The 19675-nt window shown below is 34.7% G+C and overlaps 1 protein-coding gene and 1 pseudogene across 5 annotated transcripts in view; one reads left to right on the forward strand and one right to left on the reverse strand.

Moving 5' to 3' along the window:
- DOCK3 (dedicator of cytokinesis 3) overlaps positions 1 to 19675 on the forward strand; it is a 297859-nt gene that overhangs the window by 23036 nt on the left and 255148 nt on the right. For all 4 annotated transcript variants that reach the window (XM_081071637.1, XM_081071636.1, XM_081071634.1 and 1 more), the window contains exon 2: positions 13805 to 13888. In XM_081071637.1, the coding sequence (XP_080927763.1) occupies positions 13805 to 13888 (84 nt within the window). The remainder of the gene's footprint in view (positions 1 to 13804; positions 13889 to 19675) is intronic.
- Positions 1373 to 1743, reverse strand: LOC308507341 (large ribosomal subunit protein eL34-like; annotated as a pseudogene). The gene has a single exon. The product of its transcript is annotated as a large ribosomal subunit protein eL34-like (transcript).

Below are 19675 nucleotides of genomic sequence, written 5' to 3' on the forward strand. Positions count from 1 at the left end.
TTGTTTATTTATTTTTGGTGATGGAACTGTTTTGTGGTGATAACACAAATCTGTGTGTGTGTGTTAAAATGCGTACACTGAAAGAAAAAATTTCAACTGAATTTTAAAAATAAAATAACGTATGTCTAAAATTCAACACAGTTGTTTGTAGCTCTAATATTTTGTACTTTATTAATCCATTTTTCTGTCGGTTGATATTTATTTTTTCCTTTCTTTTGTTATTAAGAACAACAGTGTTGCTATGAACCTCCTTGTGTTGCTTCCCAGCATGCATGTGTATTTTTCTTAGGGTATGTGACCAGGAGAGGAATTGCTGAGTTGTCACACATGCAGAGTCCAGTTTGAGAAGATAGTGCCAAATTGCTTTCCAAAGTGGTTGTAGTTTACATCTTTTTCCTACTTACATTTTTTTTCCTTTCAGACATTTGCATGTCTGAAAATGTCTTAATTTTATCCTAACTCTTTAGAAATCATTTTCCTTCAGCATTTTTAAGGCACTGTTCCATTGTCTTCTGGCTTGCAGTGTTAGTATTAGAAAGTCTGTGATTACTGATCTTTTCAGTACAATCTATTTTTCTGTTTGGAAGCTTATTAACAGAACCACAATTCTGCTCCCAGAGTTCTCAAATTTCACAGTATGTTCACAAATTTCTCAGTATGTTCTTTAGTGTGGGTTTATTTTCATTCGATATGTTGGGTCCTTGGGGGCCCCACTCTAAATGAATAGCATGAGAATATCTGAAGGGTAAAAAGTTTTGGATATCAGCATTCTGAGAGGCTAGAGCTGGAGTATTTTTCTGTGTTTTTCACATAATCCTCCTATTTTTTTATACTTATCCCCAGTCCTCAGATGTGCCTTGTGACATCCAATCCAGACTAAAAATCTGTTTACTCTTTCAGAGATGAAACTTTTCCTCAGTGGAGGAAAGGGAATACACTGAAATATGGATTGGAGGAGGTGAATTTAATGCTCTACATGCTGTCTAGACAATTTGAAATCAGTCCTTTCTTATTTTAGCACCTCCCCTGAACTACTTCCTTCCTGCCACTTCCAGAGTTACCCATTCCTGCCAGTTCTTGATTTTGAGGTGTAAATTGGGTTGGTTCTTTCTACTGTTGGTATGAGTTTGGTTTTCTTAGATTTACCCATCTGTTTTCAGCTTTTAAAATTATGTAGGTTTTTTTTTTCCTCTTTCATTTTCTTTATCCTATGTGTTATAGAAGTGAAAAAAAAATTAGCTGTGGTATTAGTTTTTAGAAGAGAGGGAAATTAGATGTTTGTATTTGGCTAGATTCCTGTGGAATTTAAGTTAAAAAATTTTATGGCCCAACTATATGTTAGAGCAGAGAAAGTAATGATTTTTTAAAGCCTTTAATTGTGTTTATTACTCAAAAAAGCTTCATTTTTAAATTTAGCTTTCTGACTCTGTTCTTGTGCCTTTAACACTTTCACAGTGATTTTCTGCTCCTCGATAAGGAAAGCATGCTTGATCCTGTCACAGACACGTTTAGCACACATGGACCTACCATAGGCCCTGCTGACATGTTTCGTTTTAGACAACCTCATCAGAACTTTAGGTCTCACAGCACGAACTCTGCAAAGTCGGCACGGACACATGCCACATGCAGATTTTGGTTCTTTCTCAACCTTCTTGTTTCTGGACGGGTTCGGGACAGCCTAGTTTTGCTGAAGGCTGTATTGTAGGACAGCCTCTGACAGTATGTGAAACGCTGGACCATTCTGAATGCCTGTAGACACCGTCCCTGGAAGACAAAAGGGGTGATTTTTTTACTCCCAACCTAACAAGCCCAGTAATTCATTAAGGAATTTGTTCTCCAGTATTTGGAAGCTTCATACTGATACCAGTGGAGTGTAGAGTCTGAAGAGGTTCTCCCCGTAAAGAACCATGAAGCCCTAGTTTTTGAATACTTGACACAGGTATTTAAGATGGAGAGTGATAAATGCTTGCAATCTTTTAAGAAATCAGTGGCTGTTTTACATGGATATCAGTGAACTCAGGTGTATGTTTCTCAGAGCAGCCACAGCTTTCATCAGATTCTTGGGCAAGTTTTCTCTGCTTGAGGAACAAAGTTAGGTTTTAAAGTGAAGTGATTTAGGGGCTTTATCCTGGTAGATCCACCCTTTGAATCCCAGCATTTTGTCAGCGTTGGACTTTTATGCAGTCAGTTACAGTGAGAACTGTTTACAAATCACGAGAGAAAATGGTAGGTTTTTTCCTGCCTTAAATAAAGTACTACTTTATTTTTATTACTTGTTTTCAGTTTATCTGCTGTGCCTAATGAGCCTGTGTTTTAGGTTTGTGACTTAGCATCAGTAGTCTTAAGCTACCATATTTCAAATCTCAGTGTATGGTTGCTAGTTTTTTTTAATCATTTTTTTGTGTGCTTCCAGGCAGAAACAATTCTCTGTAATTATGCTACTGCATAATGACAGTTTTCCAGCTAAATAAACAGCATGTTGAGATTGTATACTGATTTTTCGAGTCATCATCTTTCACTTGAATTTTTATTTAGATTTATCCCCTAGTCCAGTAATCTTCTCTAATATTCATCTTTTGCAGTTTTTTTTTTTTTTAAACATTTTGGTGTCTTACATTCTCATCGACCTATTGGGGAATGGTGTAACTGTTCTTCATGCATAACAGATATATACCAGTGAATCACACTAAATTAAAAGAATTTTTTTGTTAGGTGGCAGCCAGTCTACCAATGTATCTTTCCCTTCTTAACTGTTTTTATTTTATTTTTAGACTAGCCAAGTCATTTCATTGCTCCTCCGTTTTCACCTGTCCTTTTCACATTAGTGAATGTCTTTTGCATTATTCTGCAGTATCTTCCTTCAAACATTTCTACTTTTTAAAATTGAACCATCCATTTCTTAGCACTTTATTTTTCTCCTTATTTACTTGGCCATCTTATGTACCATATATTTTTGTTTTTTTATCACCTGTATATTCCTAGAATGTTTAAGCTCCTCAAGTGTAAGAGTTTTTGTATCTTTTTCCACTGCTGTATTCCCAGAGCCTAGAATAGTGCCTGGCATTTAATAACATTTATATACCAGGATCTTTACCGATTCAGAAAGAAGTATAAAGAGAAAGGTCTTGATTACTGCATAGTCCTGGATTTGAATCCTGCTTTTACTTCTTACTAGTTCTGTGACCGGGGGCTGGCTGATTGAACAATCGTTACCTGTTTTGTTCTCTAAAAGATTGGCAAATAAACTTGTTGGATTGAAAGTGAGCCATCTCAGTTCTCCTTGACTGCTTTTTTTTTTTTAAATCACTTTATTTAGTTATTAATTGACATACAGTAAACCATACCTGTTTGAATTTTTGACAATTTGATAATTTTTGACATACATATTTACCCTTGACTCCATCACTGTAATCACCCCAAAAGTTTCTTTATGCTGTGTGGGATGTCAGAGGGGTAGTGGATTGGGGGGGGGGTGTTGTCACTGTGAGGGAGATGAATGATAAATGTCTAACTATTACATTGTTTTGTGCACCTGAAACTAATAAAAAAATGTAAAAAAAAGTTTCTTTATGCCCCTCTTTATTCTATGTGTTCACTTCTCCTTTCTCCTCTTGCCCCTTCACTCATCTTCAAGCAACCAGTGATATGCTTTCTGTTACTGTAGATTTGTTTTTGCATTTTCTAAAATTTTATGTAAATCAAAAAGATTGTATGTACTCTTTTGCCTGCTTCTTTTCATTTAGTCTAATTATTTTGAGATTTACCTATGTTGTTGCATGTATCAGTAGTTTACTCCTTACTTTTGCTGAATAGTATTCCATTATATGAACACACCACAATTTGTTTATCCATTCATCTGTTGATGGACACGTAGGTTGTTTCTAATTTTTTGCTATTATAAATAAAGCTATGATGGACATCCATGTATAAGTATTGGATTGATTGTATTTTTCCTTTTCTTTTGGAGAAATAACTAAGAGTGGAATGTCTTGGTTATGCGGTAAATGTGAGCTTAACTATTTTTTCTAAACAAGCCAAACTTTCTTCCAAAATGATAGTACCATTTTACATTCCCACCAGCAGTATGTGAGAATTCCGTTTTTCTACATCCTTGCCAACATTTGTAAGGTCAGTCTTTAATTCTTGCCGTCTGTAGGTGTGTAGTGGTATGTCACTGTGTCTTTAATTGTCATTTACCTAGTGACTATCCATATTGAGCACCCTTTTATGTGCTGTTTTCCTTCTTTAGAGTGAATATTCAAATCCTTTTGCCTATTTAAAAATTATGCCGTTTTCTTACTGTTGTGCTTTTTCAGTTGTTGAAATTTTGGAATAATTAATTTGTTTAAGCCATGTTTTGATTGAATACAAAATTTATTACCATTTAATCACTTCTGAGTACATTCACAATGTTCTGAGAACATTCACAATGTTATCTATTTCCAGAGTTTTTCATTATCCCAAACTAAAACTCTGAACCCATTAGACAATAACTCCTCATTCCCCCCACTCCCAGTTTAGATAGGTTATGTAAGTGGAATCATGCGATAGTTGTCCTTTTGTGTTCATTCATGTTGTATCATGTATCAGAATTTTGTTACTTTTTATGGTTGAATAGTGTTTGTTTTGTGCGTGTGTGTGTGTGAGAGTGGGTGACATTTTGTTTATCTTGGTACACTTTTTATAATCTGTTGACTTTATATGTCAGGATTAATTTCTGATTCTTAATTATATTCCATTGATCTATATGTCTCTCCTTATCCTAGTACCTCATTGTTTTGATTACTGTAATTTTGTAGTACGTTTTGAAACTAGAAAGTGTGAGCTGTCTAACTTTGTTCATGTTCAAGATGGTTTTGGCTGTTTGGGGTCTCTTGAGTTTTAGGATGGGTTTTTCTATTTCTGCCAAAAAATGCCTTTGGGATTTTGATAGGGATTACATCGAATCTGTAGGTTGCTTTGGATAGTATTGTCATCTTAACAATGTTAATTTTATCAGTCCATGAACATGGGATGTATTTCTGCTTATTTAGAGCTTTAATTTTTCTCAGAAGTGGTTTCTTGTTTTCCTTGTACAAGTCTTGTGCCTCTCTGGTTGAATTTGTGCCCAGGTATTTTATTATTTTTGATGCTGTTGTAAATGGAATTGACATTCCGTGCTCATGGATTGGAAGAATCAACATAGTTAAAATGGCCATATTACTCAAAGCAATATACAGATTTAATGCAATCCCCATCAAAATCCCAATGGCATTTTAAAATATTTTTTCTATTGTCTTTTTGTTCTCTATTTCATTTAGTTCTGCTCTGATTTTTGTTATTTCCTTTTTTTCTGACTTTGAGTTTCACTTGTTCTTCTTTTTCTAGTTCTTTAAAGTGTAACATGAGGTTATTTATTTGGGATTTTTCTTGTTTCTTGAGATAGGCCTGTGATGATACAAATTTCCCTCTTAAAATTGCTTTCGCTGCATCCCAAACATTTTGGTAGGATGTATTTTCATTGTCATTTGTTTCTATGTATCTTTTGATCTCTCCTCTAATTTCTTCTTTGACCCAGTCGTTCTGTAAAAGTATGCTGTTTAATCTCCATGTATTTGTGCTTTTTTCCTGCTTTTGTTTGCATTTGATATCCAATTTCAAAGCATTGTGATCAGAGAATATGCTAGGTATGATTTCAGTCTTCTTAAATTTGCTGAGGCTGATTTTATGTCCCAATATATGGTCTATCCTTGAGAATGTTCCATGTACACTCGAAATGAATGTATAGTCTGATGTTTTAGGATAAAGTGCTCTATATATGTCACTTATGTCCATTTCATCTAATCATTTAGGGCTGCTATTTCGTTATTTATTTTCTGTTTGGATGATCTATCCATAGCTGTCAATGATGTATTTAAGTCCCCTAGTATAATTGTATTTTGGTCAATTTCTCCCTTTAGTTCTGTTAGTAGTTGCTTGGTATATTTCGGTGTGCCCTGATTGGGGACATACATATTGATGACTATTATGTCTTCTTGTTGTATAGTCCTCTTTACCATTATGAAATGTCCAGCTTTGTCTCTTGTTTTCTTTTTCACTCTGAAGTCTGTTTCATCTGATACCATTATGGCTACACCTGATTTTCTCTGGGTACCATTTGCTTGGAGTGTCAATTTCCACCCTTTCACTTTGAGTTTATGCTTGTCCATGTAGCTGAGATGTGTCTCTTGGAGACAGCATATTGTTGGGTTTAGTTTTTTGATCCAGTCTGCTACTCTGTGCCTTTTTATTGGTGAGTTCAGTCCATTTACATTTAGGGTGATTATTGATACGTGAGGATTTCCTGTGATTCTATCTTTAGTTTTCTGGTAAGGCTGTGTCTCCATTGAGTCTTTGCCTTTTTGTCTATTATTTCTGTGTGGTGGTATTCTATGATGTTTCCCTCTGTTTCTTTTATTACAGTATATATTTCAGTTTTGGATTTTTTTGAGTGGTTACCCCTAAGTTTATGTAAAAGAAAGTTTGATACTTAGAGTATTCCATTTTCTTCAGCACGCTTACTTTCTCCATTCCCATATTCCGGTTCAGGCCTTTATTCTCCCCCTTTTTATGTTGCCACAAATTGTTCCTTTTGATGGTGGTCGAATAGCCTCCTTTAGTATTTCTTGTAATGCAGATCGTGTATTAGAAAATTCCCTCAGCTTCTGTATGTCTGGAAAGGTCTTTATTCCTCCTTCATATCTAAAGGATATCTTTGCTGGATATGTTATTTTTGGCTCATAATTTCTCTCTTTTAATAGTTTGAATATTTGTTTCCACTCCTTTCTGGCTTGTAGAGGTTCTGCTGAAAAATCTGATGATAATCTAATGGGCTTTCCTTTGTAGGTTACCGTCTTCTTTTCCCTGGCTGCCTTGAGGATGTCATTGATCTTAGACAGCTTCAATACAATGTGCCTTGGAGAAAGCCTGTTGGGATTGAGGTAGTTAGGTGTTGTATTTGCTTCTTGGATTCGAGGATCCAGTTCTGTCCACAAGTTTGGACATATATTCTCTGTTCCTTTCTCTCTTCTCCTTCTCCTTCTGGTATGCCCATTATTCTTATATTGCTCTTTTTGATGGAGTCAGAAAGTTCTCGTAGAGTTCTTTCATTTCTTTTAAGTCTCAAGTCTCTTTCTTCTTCCATCTGTGTAATTTCCAGTTTTCTATCTTTGATGTCACTGATTCTTTCCTTCATCTGGTCAACTCTACTACCTAAGCTGGTTATTTCATTCTTAATTTCTTCTATTGAGTTGTTAATCTCCAGAAATTCTATTTGGTTCTTTCTTAAAATTTCAATCTCTTTCGTAAAATGCTCATGTTGTTATTTGATTGTGTTTCTGAGTTCATTAAACTGCCTTTCTGTGTTTTCTTGCATCTCATTGAATTTTTTCAGAACTGCAATCTTGAATTTTCTGTCATTTAAGTCACATATTTCCGTATCTTGAAGTTCCTTTTCTGGAGACTTTTCACTTTCTTTCTGAGCTGTCTTGTTGCCTTGGTTATTCATGGCAATTACTGATTTATTATTTCTCTTCCTGGACATCTATAGGAGTGGCTTCTGCAACAGGTTGATAGGAAGAGATCTTTCTTTTGTTTTCCAATACTTGTTCGTAGAATGTTTTATTTTCTCTCCGACTGCAGCCTGTTTTTTTTTCTCTCACAAGGTAGTGCTAAATTTTCTCTGCACTATTCCAGCTTCTCACACAATGGGGAGATTCCCTGGGAGACGGGCTTCTCCTCTGTTAATAGTTCGCCTGGGTCACAGGGCGCAGTGTCCTGGTCGGTATGCAGAGAGCTTTTGAAATTCCAAAGCTCTTTCTGCACCAGATTCAGAGCCCCTATGTTTCAGCAGTTCTGTTTACTCCTGCAGGGATCCGCCCAGATAGGTGGGGCCAGGGGCGGGGTGAGTTGTGAGAGGTGGCCCAGAGCAATGGCGGCGACCACCACCACAGCTGTTCCGCTTCCACAGCTCCGTCCCCTTTGCCGGAACTAGTTGGGCTGCGAATCTGTGTCTGCGGTCCACAGTTGTCAGAACAGCAAATATTCTGTCCTTTTGATCTGACACTGCTACTGTTCTGCTTCTAGCACCGGGCAGGTGGGGGCGGGGCGAGCTCTGGGAGGGTAGGGAGGGAGTGGCTAGTCTCCGTGCCTAAGGCTTCTGTTCTCTGCTGGGCAGTGAGGGCTTAAACCAACATTTTCAGCCTTCGTCCCTCAGTCTTTTCTCCGAGGTCTCTGCCGTGAGCGTTGGGTTCAGCCGTGTAATATGCTGCCCCCTCAGTCCTGTGGGCCATAAGCAAAGCCTTAGCAGTCCGAGTTCTTCCCTCTCCCGCAGCTGCGGTAGTTCCGGGATGCAGCAAGCTCAGAGCACTGAGCTAGGTCTGCGTCCTGCGCCTGTGCGGCTCCGTCTCTGCACTTCTCCCTTCCCTCCTCCTACCCCGCTGCCGTGGTTCATCCGCCTTTAGGTGAATTCAGTAGTGGGTCTCTTCGTCTTGCCTCTCTGCTGTGCAGGGAGTCCTTTGTGGAGTTATTGTTGTTAGATTAGTTGTAAATTCCAGGGGAGCTTTAAAGAGGTTCACCTCACGCCACCATTTTTTTCAGGAAATATATTTTTATGAATCAATCTATATGGTTAATATCCCTTTCCAAAACTTGTTTTTATACCGATTTTTTTCAATCCTGCCAGTGAACATCATTTTTGACTACCTCTATGGATTAAGTATGGCTCAGAAAAATCCTATCAGAACTGCTTATCGCCTAGTAATGATTCTTAAAAAATGAGAAGTCTGTAGAAGCAAATTACAAATAAATTGGTATGTTTACTTTCTAGTAAGACATCTGATAAAAGTCTTCGGCAAATTTTAATCATTCGCAATGTACTGAGGTGGCATATAACTGACAGTATTTTATTTGGAGCCTAGCTCCATAGTTAAGTTTCTTATTTCCATCTCTTTTCTCAATTCATTATGCATACTGGCCTTTGCCCAGTTTCCTATTAGCCCTTAAGGAATATAAAATCTACCTTTTATTTTTCAGAGCTTCACTTGCTTTGCATGAATGAGGTAGTGCTAAAATAATAGTTAATTATCAGTTGAGAAAGAGGTGTGGATTACTTTGGCATTATTCATAGCCGTGTTTTGTGTGCCTTAAGCTCGATTTGCTATCTATTTACTCCTAAAGTGTGTCACTCTCTCATCCAGCTCTCAAGGAATGCAAATTAATTTCATTATGTGCCCTAACAAAACTTAATTAAGAAGACAAATCTACTCTTAAGAAATCAAAGCCAAAGAAATTATTTTTGTTTGAGCCACATTTTGTTTCTTTTTCCTATTTTTGGCATAACACAAAAATATTGGTATGTTTTTGTGTTGGGATGGTTTCTCATTTAATGTAATAATTTTAGGATTAATTCAAATAGCAGTGAAATAATGCTTCTAATGCAGACTATTTTGATTTATCTTTTAAGCTAGAAGTAAGAAAAAACATAAAACATGTAAGAGACTGATAATATTTTTGTGGGATTCTAAAGCAGGACTAAGGTGATAATGTGATACACTTGTTTCATTGAAAACTTTTTTTAAGGGGGGGAAAAGTCCTTGAGATGATTTTTTTCATGTGTCCTTTTATGTGGACCTATAATATGATTATTGCCAGGGCTTAAAAAGAGTTGACTGTTTATAAGCAGTTTTAGTACAATGAACACATAGGCATTACAGTTTATATAAATAAATGTTAATTGAAATTCATAGTACTTCCATTTTGAAATTGTTGTGATGAAATAGCAATTAATAATATGTACAATAGCAGTAAAGAGGATACATGTTCATTGTTATAGTTTGATGGTTTGAAATAAACCCCAGTATCCGTAAGAATTATTTTTGTTTTTAATTCTTTCCTGCTTCGAGGGAAGTTGTCAAATGGAAAAATGATAATTCATTGGAAGCTTTGTGAATTCTTTGTAAGAAAAGTGTATGTAGTTTTAAAATATACTAATGAAGAGGTGAAAACTACTCAGTGATCATAAAGTCGAGGCAATCAGTGAACAAATATTAAACTACTTCCCAGGTAGTGTAATGACCTACAGTACTATCAATTCTTCCCTCCCATACTGGGTACTACTTTTGTCAAACATTTTACTTTTCAAAACACTACAAATACTCAATACATTGGTACTATTTTTGCTTTAGACTGGGAGTTGACAAATACTCTCTCTAAAGGATTAGATAGTAAATGCTTTAAACTTTATGGGCCAAGAAGCAAAATTTAGGACATAATCTAGAGGTACTTACACAACAAGAAACAAAACAAATTTGTACACAGTTTATTGATGCAATTCAAAATATATGTCACTAAATTCAATAATCTAGAAGAAATAGACAAGTTCTTAGAAACATATAGAACCTTCCTAGACTGAATCACAAAGAACTGTAAAACCTAAGTAGACTGATCAAGAGTAAAGAAATTGAAACAATCATCAGAAACCTCCCAAATGCAAAAGCCCAGGACCACGTGGCTTCACTAGTGAATTCTACCAAACATTCAGAGAAGATTAATTTCTGTCTTTTTCAAACTCTTCCAAAAATTGAATAAGAGACAGTACTTCCTAACTGATTTTATGAGGCCAACATTACCTTGATACCAAAACCTGATAAGGACAACACACAAAAAGAAAACTACAGACCAGCATCTCTGATGAATACAGACACAAAAATCCTAAACAAAATACTAGCAAGTCGAATACAACAATATTTTAAAAAGATCATACATCACGATCAAGTGGGGTTCATTCCAGGGGCACAAGGATGGTTCAACATATGCAAGTAGATCAGTGTGATACACCACATAAACAAAATGAATAAAAATCATATCATATCAGTAGATGTAGAAAAAGCATTTGACAAGATACAATATCCATCTATGATTAAAATGCTTAATAGAATAGATATAGAAGGAAAATACCTCAACATAATAAAGGCCATATATGACAGACCCTCAGCTAATATCATACTTAATGGTGAGAAATGTGAAAAAGCATTTCCTCTAAGATCAGGAACAAGACAAGGATGCCCCCTCTCACCACTGTTATTTCAACGTAGTATTGGAAATCCTAGCCAGAGCAGTCAGGTAAGAGAAAAATACAAGGCACGTTAATGGGGAATGAAGAAGTCAAATTGTCATTTTTTGCAGATAACATGATTCTTTATATCAAACATCCTAAGACTCTCCCCCCCTAAACTTTTAGGAACTATAAACAAATACAGTAAAGTTGCAGAATACAAAACCAATGTACAAAAATCCATTGCATTCCTGTATACTAACAAATTTCAGAAAAAAAAATTCCTTGGAATTGCAACAAAAAGAATAAAATACCTAGGAATAAACTTAACAAAGGATGTGAAGGACCTATCCATTGAAAACTACAAGATATTATTAAAAGAAATTGGAGAAGACACAAAGAAACGTTCATAGATTGGAAGAATCAACATAGTTAAAATGGCCACATTACTCAAAGCAGTATACAGACTTAATGCAATCCCCATCAAAATCCCAATGGCACCTTTTAAAGAAATAGAATGAAAAATCATTAGATTTGTATAGACTCACAAAAGACCATGAATAGGCAAAGCAATCCTGAGAAAAAAGAACAAGGTGGAGGTATTACACTCCCTGACTTCAATTTATACTTCAAAGTGACAGTAATCAAAACAGTACGATATTGACAGAAAAACAGACACAGACCAATAGAATAGAACTGAGAACCCGGAAATAAACCCATATGTGTATATATATACACACACACACACACACACACACACACACACACACATATGTATATACATATGTATGTAGATAACTTTTGACAAAGCATCCAAAAGCATACAATGGAGAAAAGAAAGCCTCTTCAATAGATGGTGTTGGGAAAATTGGAAAGCCACGTGCAAAAGAATGAAACTAGACTGCTGTCTGTCACCATATACCAGAATTAACTGAAAATGGATCAAAGACCTAAATATATGACCTGAAGCAACAAATTGCGTAGAAGAAAGCATAGATACTGAACTTATGGACCTTGGGTTTAGAGAGGATTTTATGAATTTGACCTCAAAGGCAAGGGAAGTAAAAGTCAAAATAAATGAACAGGACTATATCAAACTAAAAAGCTTCTGCACAGCAAAAGAAACCATCAACAAGACAAAGAGGCAACCAACTGAATGGGAGAAGATATTTGCAAATAGTGCTTTCGATAAGGGGCTAATATCCGAAATATGTAGTCTTTGATCCATTTTGATGTACGTTTCACATGTACTGAATTGCAGAAGTCTTAATTGTACAGTTTTGACTAAAGTATACACTTGCGTAACCAACCCACTCCCCAACAATATTTGTTTTTCCAGAATGTTCTTTTTGTGCTTAACCCAAATCAATCCCTGTTCCTCTGGAGGCAACTGGTGTTCTGATTTTATTTACCTTATATTAATTTAGCCTCTTCTAGTTCTTTCTGTAACTGGAATTATGTAGTATGCACACTTTTGCATCTAACTCTTTTGCTCAGAGTTGTGGTATTCACCAATGTGTTTGCTGTATCAGGATCTTTATTTTTTTTATTGCTAAGTGCTATTGCATATTCTCTTGATGAACAGTTGGGTTGTTTTTCGTTCTGGGCTATTGTGAATAAAGCTGCTATGAAAGTCTTTTTGTAGAAGGGCTTTATTTTATTTATTTTATTTTTTGGGGCTAGGGGTTTATCAATTTTAGAAATCTTTTCAAAGAACCAGATTTTGATTTTATTGTTTTTCTCCTCTGTTGTTTGATCTTTTTTAACCTTTCATTGATTTTAGCTCTTTTTTTATTTTCTTCCATTTACATTCTTTGGATTTAAACTGCTTCTTTTCTAGCTTCTTAACATGGGATCTTAGCTAATTGGTTTGAGGTTTTAATTTTTCTAATATAGGCATCTTTTTATCATCTTTGGGAAATTATTAGCCATTATCTCTTCTAATATTTCTTCTGCTTTGTTCTCTCTCTCCTCTCTTCTGGGACGCCAATTATACATTGGTTGGAGATGGTATCAGCCCACGTGTTTGTTATATATATTTTTTCATTTCTTTTTTGTTTTAGTATTTTTGTTTGGATAACTTCTATTGTTCTGTCTTTGAGTTCACTCATACTTCCTTCAGTTCTTGTTAAGTCCATCCAATGAATATGAAATTTGTAATATTTTAATTTTCAGTTATAAATTTCCATTTTTAACTTAGAGATTTAATTTCTGTATTAAAGTCTTTCATTTCTCATTTATTTTGTTCGTCTTTTGTTAATTAATATATTGATATTAGTCACTTAAAATTCTCCTATGCTAGTATCAACATTTGGGTCATCTGAGGTTCTGGCTATTTTGACTTTCAGTACTCTGTTGAGTATGGGCCACATTTTTAAAGTTTTTTCATTATAATCTCTGATTTCATGCTAGACCTTGTATTTATATGAACAATAGAATATCATTTTGAAGTTGAATATCATTTTCTCCCAGAGAAAATTTCTTTCCTATGTCAAGCATGCACACACCACTCAAGGATAATAATTTTGTTAAGATGTACTTCAGTGTTTTGAACTACTTAATGTTACCTTTGAAAATATTAACTACGTTGAAAAGGGTTTACAAATTTGAGAGACGAATCAGTGAAGAAGGGAGAGTATATATTTAAGAAAATGTAGTGTTTAATTTCAGGGACACTGACCCTGTCTCAGTATTTTAAAATGCTAATTGATCTATTTATCCTTGATTTTCTAGTGATATGCAGTTTTCGAGGATCTGTCCCTCAAGGGTTGGTCTTAGAAATAGGAGAAACGGTCCAGATTCTGGAAAAATGTGAAGGTAAGTATGGACTTATAAAGTACACAAATAGTGATCATTTGGGGTAGTAATATATGTATTTGTTTCAGATAGTATTGTATAAAATACTATTTTATATAGTAACATTATAAGCAATCGTTTTGAAGCCGTAATTAACCACATTATAATACTGTTATAAAATCCTTCCTGATGTGTTCATCATAAAGGTATGAGATATTTTGGCTCTCATAGCAACAATTAAATAACTTGTTGGCTGTCAGAACGTGCTTTTTACATACTATGTCAGATGATTACTTTTTATTTCCTGTAATCAAATAGATGATCTTCCATCTATGCTTAGCTGCATTTGAATAGAATTGAATTGTAATCAGTTCATTTGTATGTTTCTGTCTGATTGGCTGAACATGATCAGTTATAATTAAAACAAGGCAGTAAATATACTCATGAAGTTTGGCTTGAATATTATTGTTTTCTGCAATAACATTTATACATCATTGAAAAATATCACATTCTTAAATCATGCACTCAAATCAAGATACATGGGGAAGTAAAGTTAGGAGAAATCACACAAAATCACAGCATTGACAAAAACAACATTGATACCACAGGAAATAACTTGAGCAGCCTGGACTAGTAGTTCAGCATGACTGGAAGCCATCTCAAATTATATAATAGAGTGGAAATGTTGCTTTGTGGCAATGGAGACAGTGCCTATGGCAGTGGAGCTCTGATCCAGTTGGCTACTATTAAGCTGGATATGGGAATAAATTCAGCCTACCATGACCCAGGATCCTTATAAGTTTGGGAATGCCCTTTTCCAGAAAGGGAGCTCCAGTGCAGCACTTATTGAAAATTTTCTTAAAAAGAAAATTTTTATCCTTCATGATAAAAAGTTAGTGCTAATTTAAAGCAGTTTTTACTCTTAGCAAAATAATAATTGAAGGGAATTTTCTTAATCTGATAAAGGACATCTACTAAAAAGCCTACAGCAAGTATCATATTAAATTATGAAACATCAAAAGATTTTTCACTGTAATCTAAAAATGAGACAGGGATATCTTTATCACCGTATCTTTTGAACATTGTACTGGCAATACTAGTTAGTGCAGTAAGGTAAGAAAAATAAAATATATAAGAAATAAAAAGATAAAATTGAAACTATCATTTATAGATGATATAATTGTGAATTTAGAACATTCAATAGAATCTATACAAAAACTATGAGAATAAACTAGGGAATTTAGCAAGTTTGATGGCTACAATATCAGTACTCTAAATATACATTATTTTTCTTTGTGTTTCAACAAAGAATTAGTAAATTAACTAAGGAAACAATACTATTTATATAGTATCACAAACATAAAATGCCTAGAAACAAATTAATAAAAAATGCAGCACATCTACAATATTTTCTTTTTTGTTTGTTTCAAGTCTAAAATCTTGTCCTTCCTTTGCTTTTTTTTATTTTATATTTTACCCTTTACTTTTTTTAAAAAATTTTGTTGGAGAAGGGGAACAGGACTTCATTGGGGAACAGTGTGTACTTCCAGGACTTTTTTTTTTTCCAAGTCAAGTTGTCCTTTCAGTCTTAGTTGTGGAGGGTGCCGTTCAGCTTCAAGTTGTTGTCCTTTCAGTGTTAGTTGTGGAGGGCGCAGCTCAGCTCCAGGTCCAGTTGCCTTTGCTAGTTGCAGGGGACGCAGCCCACCATCCTTTGCTGGAGTCAAACCAGCAACCTTGTGGTTGACAGGACGCACTCCAACCAACTGAGCCATCCGGGAGTTCAGCAGCAGCTCAGTGGCAGCTGAGCTCAAGGTGCCGTTTTCAATTTTAGTTGCAGGGGGTGCTGCCCACCATCCCTGTGGTAGTTGAGGAATTGAACTGGCAACCTTTTGGTTGAGAGCCCACTGGCCCATGTGGGAATCGAACCGGCAGTTTTCGAGTTAGGAGCACAGAGCTCTAACCGCCTGAGCCACTGGGCCCACCCCTTGTTCTTCCTTTTATTTTTCATTTTATTTATTTATTTGTTGTATTTTTTTATTTAAAAAATATTTTTCAATTCCACTTGATGTACAATATTGTATGAGTTTAGGTGTACAACACAATGATTAGACATTTATGTAACTTACAAAGTGATAAATCTAGTACCTATCTGACACCATACAGTTATTACAATATTCTGAACTATATTCCCTGTGCTGTACTTTACATCCCATGACTGTTTTGTAACTACCAATTTGTGCTTCTTAATCCCTTGCCCTTTTTCATCCATTTCTCCATCCCCTCTCATCTGGCAGCCATCAAAATGTTCTCTGTATCGATGAGTTTGTGTTTTGTTTGTTTTTTTAGATTCCCCATGTAAATGAAATCGTATGGTATTTGTTTTTGTCTAATTTCACTTAACATGATACCCTCTAGGTCCATTCATGTTGTTGCAGATGACAAGATTTCATTCTTTTTTATGACTGAGTAATATAGTCTGTTGTAGTGGAATTGTTTTCTTAATTTTTCTTTCCAATTCTTTCCAATTGAATGTTTGGAAACATTCATCATCTTTTCTGAATGTTAATATTATATTCTGCCACTTTATTGAATTCATGTATTAGTTCTAATACTTTTTGGTGGAATCTCTAGGGTTTTCTATAAATAGAGTCATGTCACCTCCAAATAGTGACAATTTTACTTCTTACTTAATTTGGATGCCTTTTATTTATTTATTTTTGTCTGATTGCCGTGGCTAGGACTTCCAATACTGTGTTGAATAAAAGTGGTAGAGTGGACATCCTTGTCTTGTTCTTGATCTTAGAGAAAAAGCTTTTAGTTTTTGTCCTGTTGTTATGATGTTAGCTGTGAGTTTGTCATATATGGCTTTTATTATGTTGAAGTGTGCTCCCTCTATATCCGCTTTGTTGAGAGTTTTTACCATAAAGGGATGCTGAATTTTATCCAGTGCTTTTTATGCATCTACTTAGATGATCGCATGATTTTTATTCTTCAGTTTATTAACGTGATGGATTGTGTTGATTAATTTGCGAATATTGAACCATCCTTGCATCCCTGGAATAAATCCCACGAGATAATGGTGTATGATCTCTTTAAGGTAATGCTGAATTAGGTTTGCTAATATTGTGTTGAGGATTTTTGCATCTATGTTCATCAAGAATATTGGCCTGTAATTTTTCCTTCCTTCTTTCCTTCCTCCCTTCCTTCCTTCTTTTCTTTTGTTTGCAGTGTCTTTGTCTGGTTTTGGTATCAGGGTAATGCAGGCCCCATAGAATGAGTTTGGAAGCTTTCCCTCCTCTCCTCTTCAATTTTTTTGGAATAGTTTGAGGATAGATATTAATTCTTCTTTGAACATTTGGTAGAAGTTACTTGTGAAGGCATCTGGTCCTGGACTTCTGTTTGTATAGAGTATTTTGATTGCTGATTCAATTTCATTACTAGTAATCAGTCTGTTCAGATGTTCTGTTTCTTCCTGAATCAGTCTTGAAATAGTGTATGTTTCCGGGAATATACGCATTTCTTCTAGATTGTTCAAGTTGTTGGCATAAAATTGTTCATTGTATTCTCTTAAGATTCTTTGTGTTTCTGTGGTGTCTGTTGTCACTGCTCTTTCATTTCTGGTTTTATTTATTTGAGCCCTCTTATTTTCTTGATGAGTCTGGCTAAAGGTTTATCTGTTTTGTTTATCTTTGCAAAGAACCAACTCTTAATTTCGTTGATCTTTTCTATTGTGTTTTAATTTCATTAATTTTTGCTCTGATCTTCATTATTTCTTTACTTCTATTCACTTTGGGCTTTGTTCTTTTTCTAGTTCCTTCAGGTATAAAGTTAGATTGTTTGAGATTTTTCTTTTTTCTTGAGGTAGGCATGTGTTACCATGAATTTCCCTCTTAGAACTGCTTTTCCTGTGTCCCATAGATTTTGGATCATTGTTTTCATTTTCTTCAAGATACTTTTTGATTTTCTTTTTGATTTGTTTATTATCCCACTGATTGTTTAGTAACATGTTGTTTAGCCTCTGTGTGTGTGTGTGTGTGTGTGCGTGTGTGTGTGTTTCCAATTTTCTTTTGTAATTGATTTCTAGTTTCATACCACTGTGATTGGAGAAGATGCTTGATATGATTTCCATCTTGAATTTATTGAGGTTTGTATTGTGGCTTAACTTGTCTATCTTGGAAAAATGTTCTATTTGCACTTGAAAAGAATGTGTATTCTGTTTTTGGGTGGGATGTTCTATAAATCTCTAAGTCCATGTAAATTTTTTTTGTATATATACAAATGGTTGGCACTTTCTTTCTTGCAAATTAGTTATGTAATTTGAAGAAGAATAAAGAATTGGGCTGTGCATATTTTTATTGATGTACCAAAGGAAAAAAAATTAGTACTTTTAGAAGATTGTAGATTTTGTTTTTGGCTTTTGATTTTACTATTGGTTGCTTAAATAATCTCTAAAACTGATTAACATGCAAGTCTGCCCTTCATAATGAACCATGATTCTTAAACTGTTTTTAATCATTATATAGAATGGAAGTGAAATTGTCCTTGTCATTTACCTGTCTCTTCTTCCTATTCAGCTATTATCCCAGGGTTAGGGGTGGGGTAAATAAAGTTGCATTTTTTCCTTCTGTCAGGAAAGAAAGAGTATGTAACACCTTGGAAATAAAATATTTGAAACCGCTTGTTGGAAGATACTTTTTGTTGGACTGTATTTGGTGTTTTTAATCTGGCTTGATTGGTTTGCACCCAGAATCTTTGTAAAGAACTGTTGACTATTGACTGTCACATGGCCTGATCTCTATAGAGGCTTCATTCTTTTCAGTTAACACTGCTGACACTGTTTTGCAGCTTCTCTGTCAGTAGCAATTGTAGTGGTACTGTTGTCTCTTTTTGATAGTATAGTCTCACTTACATTGCATGACTTACATTTCACAATCTAAATAATAATGCTATTTAACAAAGTGGAATTCTACAGTGTTTGATATATATGTGAAAACACCTAGCACAGAGCATGGCATAGGTGATCACTGTTTTTTGTCTATATGTTTAAGTAGGGATAGCTTTCAGATGACTTAATTTTTAATGTATGTATTTACACACAAGACCCAGAATATTTTCTCCGAAAGCTTTTTTATTTTTAATTTTATTTTCCTTCTTATTGATTGCTTTTCTAATCTAATGGGATTAAATTTTTTAAAAGTTTCCTTAAAAAAAAGAATCAGGTTTGAAGTGACTTTTTTTTATGCACAAAGTGTGGCATAACCAAGCAAGGAAGGTATAATCCAGAGTTAAGTTTGCAAATGTAAAATAAACCCGTATACCTCATTTCATTCACACAGTATTTGCCGAGCAATTAGTGGATGGTAAGTACACATACACAGTGCTACTTTCCTATTTCTATGACAATTATATAGTATTTTCAGTTTCTTTTATTTTTGTGTACATTATTTACCTTTAAGCACTATATAATGTTTCTCTGAGTTTTACTGTCTTTGAAAGTATAGTGAATTTCTAAAATCTCCCATTTGCTTTTTGCTCTTCAGTCTAATGTGGTTATATTTTATTTAAAAATCTACTTGCTGTATTGTTTTCATCTCCTTTGTGGACTAATTGGTTAAGTAGAATACACTTTACATAACTCTTAAACTCTAAAATTCCTAGTGATTTCAGTATAATATAGGATTCAATATTATATCTCAATTAGAAATATAGTTTCATTTATTACCTTATTTTTAATCACATTATAAAGTGTCATTTAGTGTCTAGGTTTATAATATTTTTCGTGCTGACTTTTTGGATATACATCGTTGA

This window comes from Rhinolophus hipposideros, assembly GCF_964194185.1.
Source record: "Rhinolophus hipposideros genome assembly, chromosome: 14".
Lineage (NCBI taxonomy): Eukaryota > Metazoa > Chordata > Mammalia > Chiroptera > Rhinolophidae > Rhinolophus > Rhinolophus hipposideros.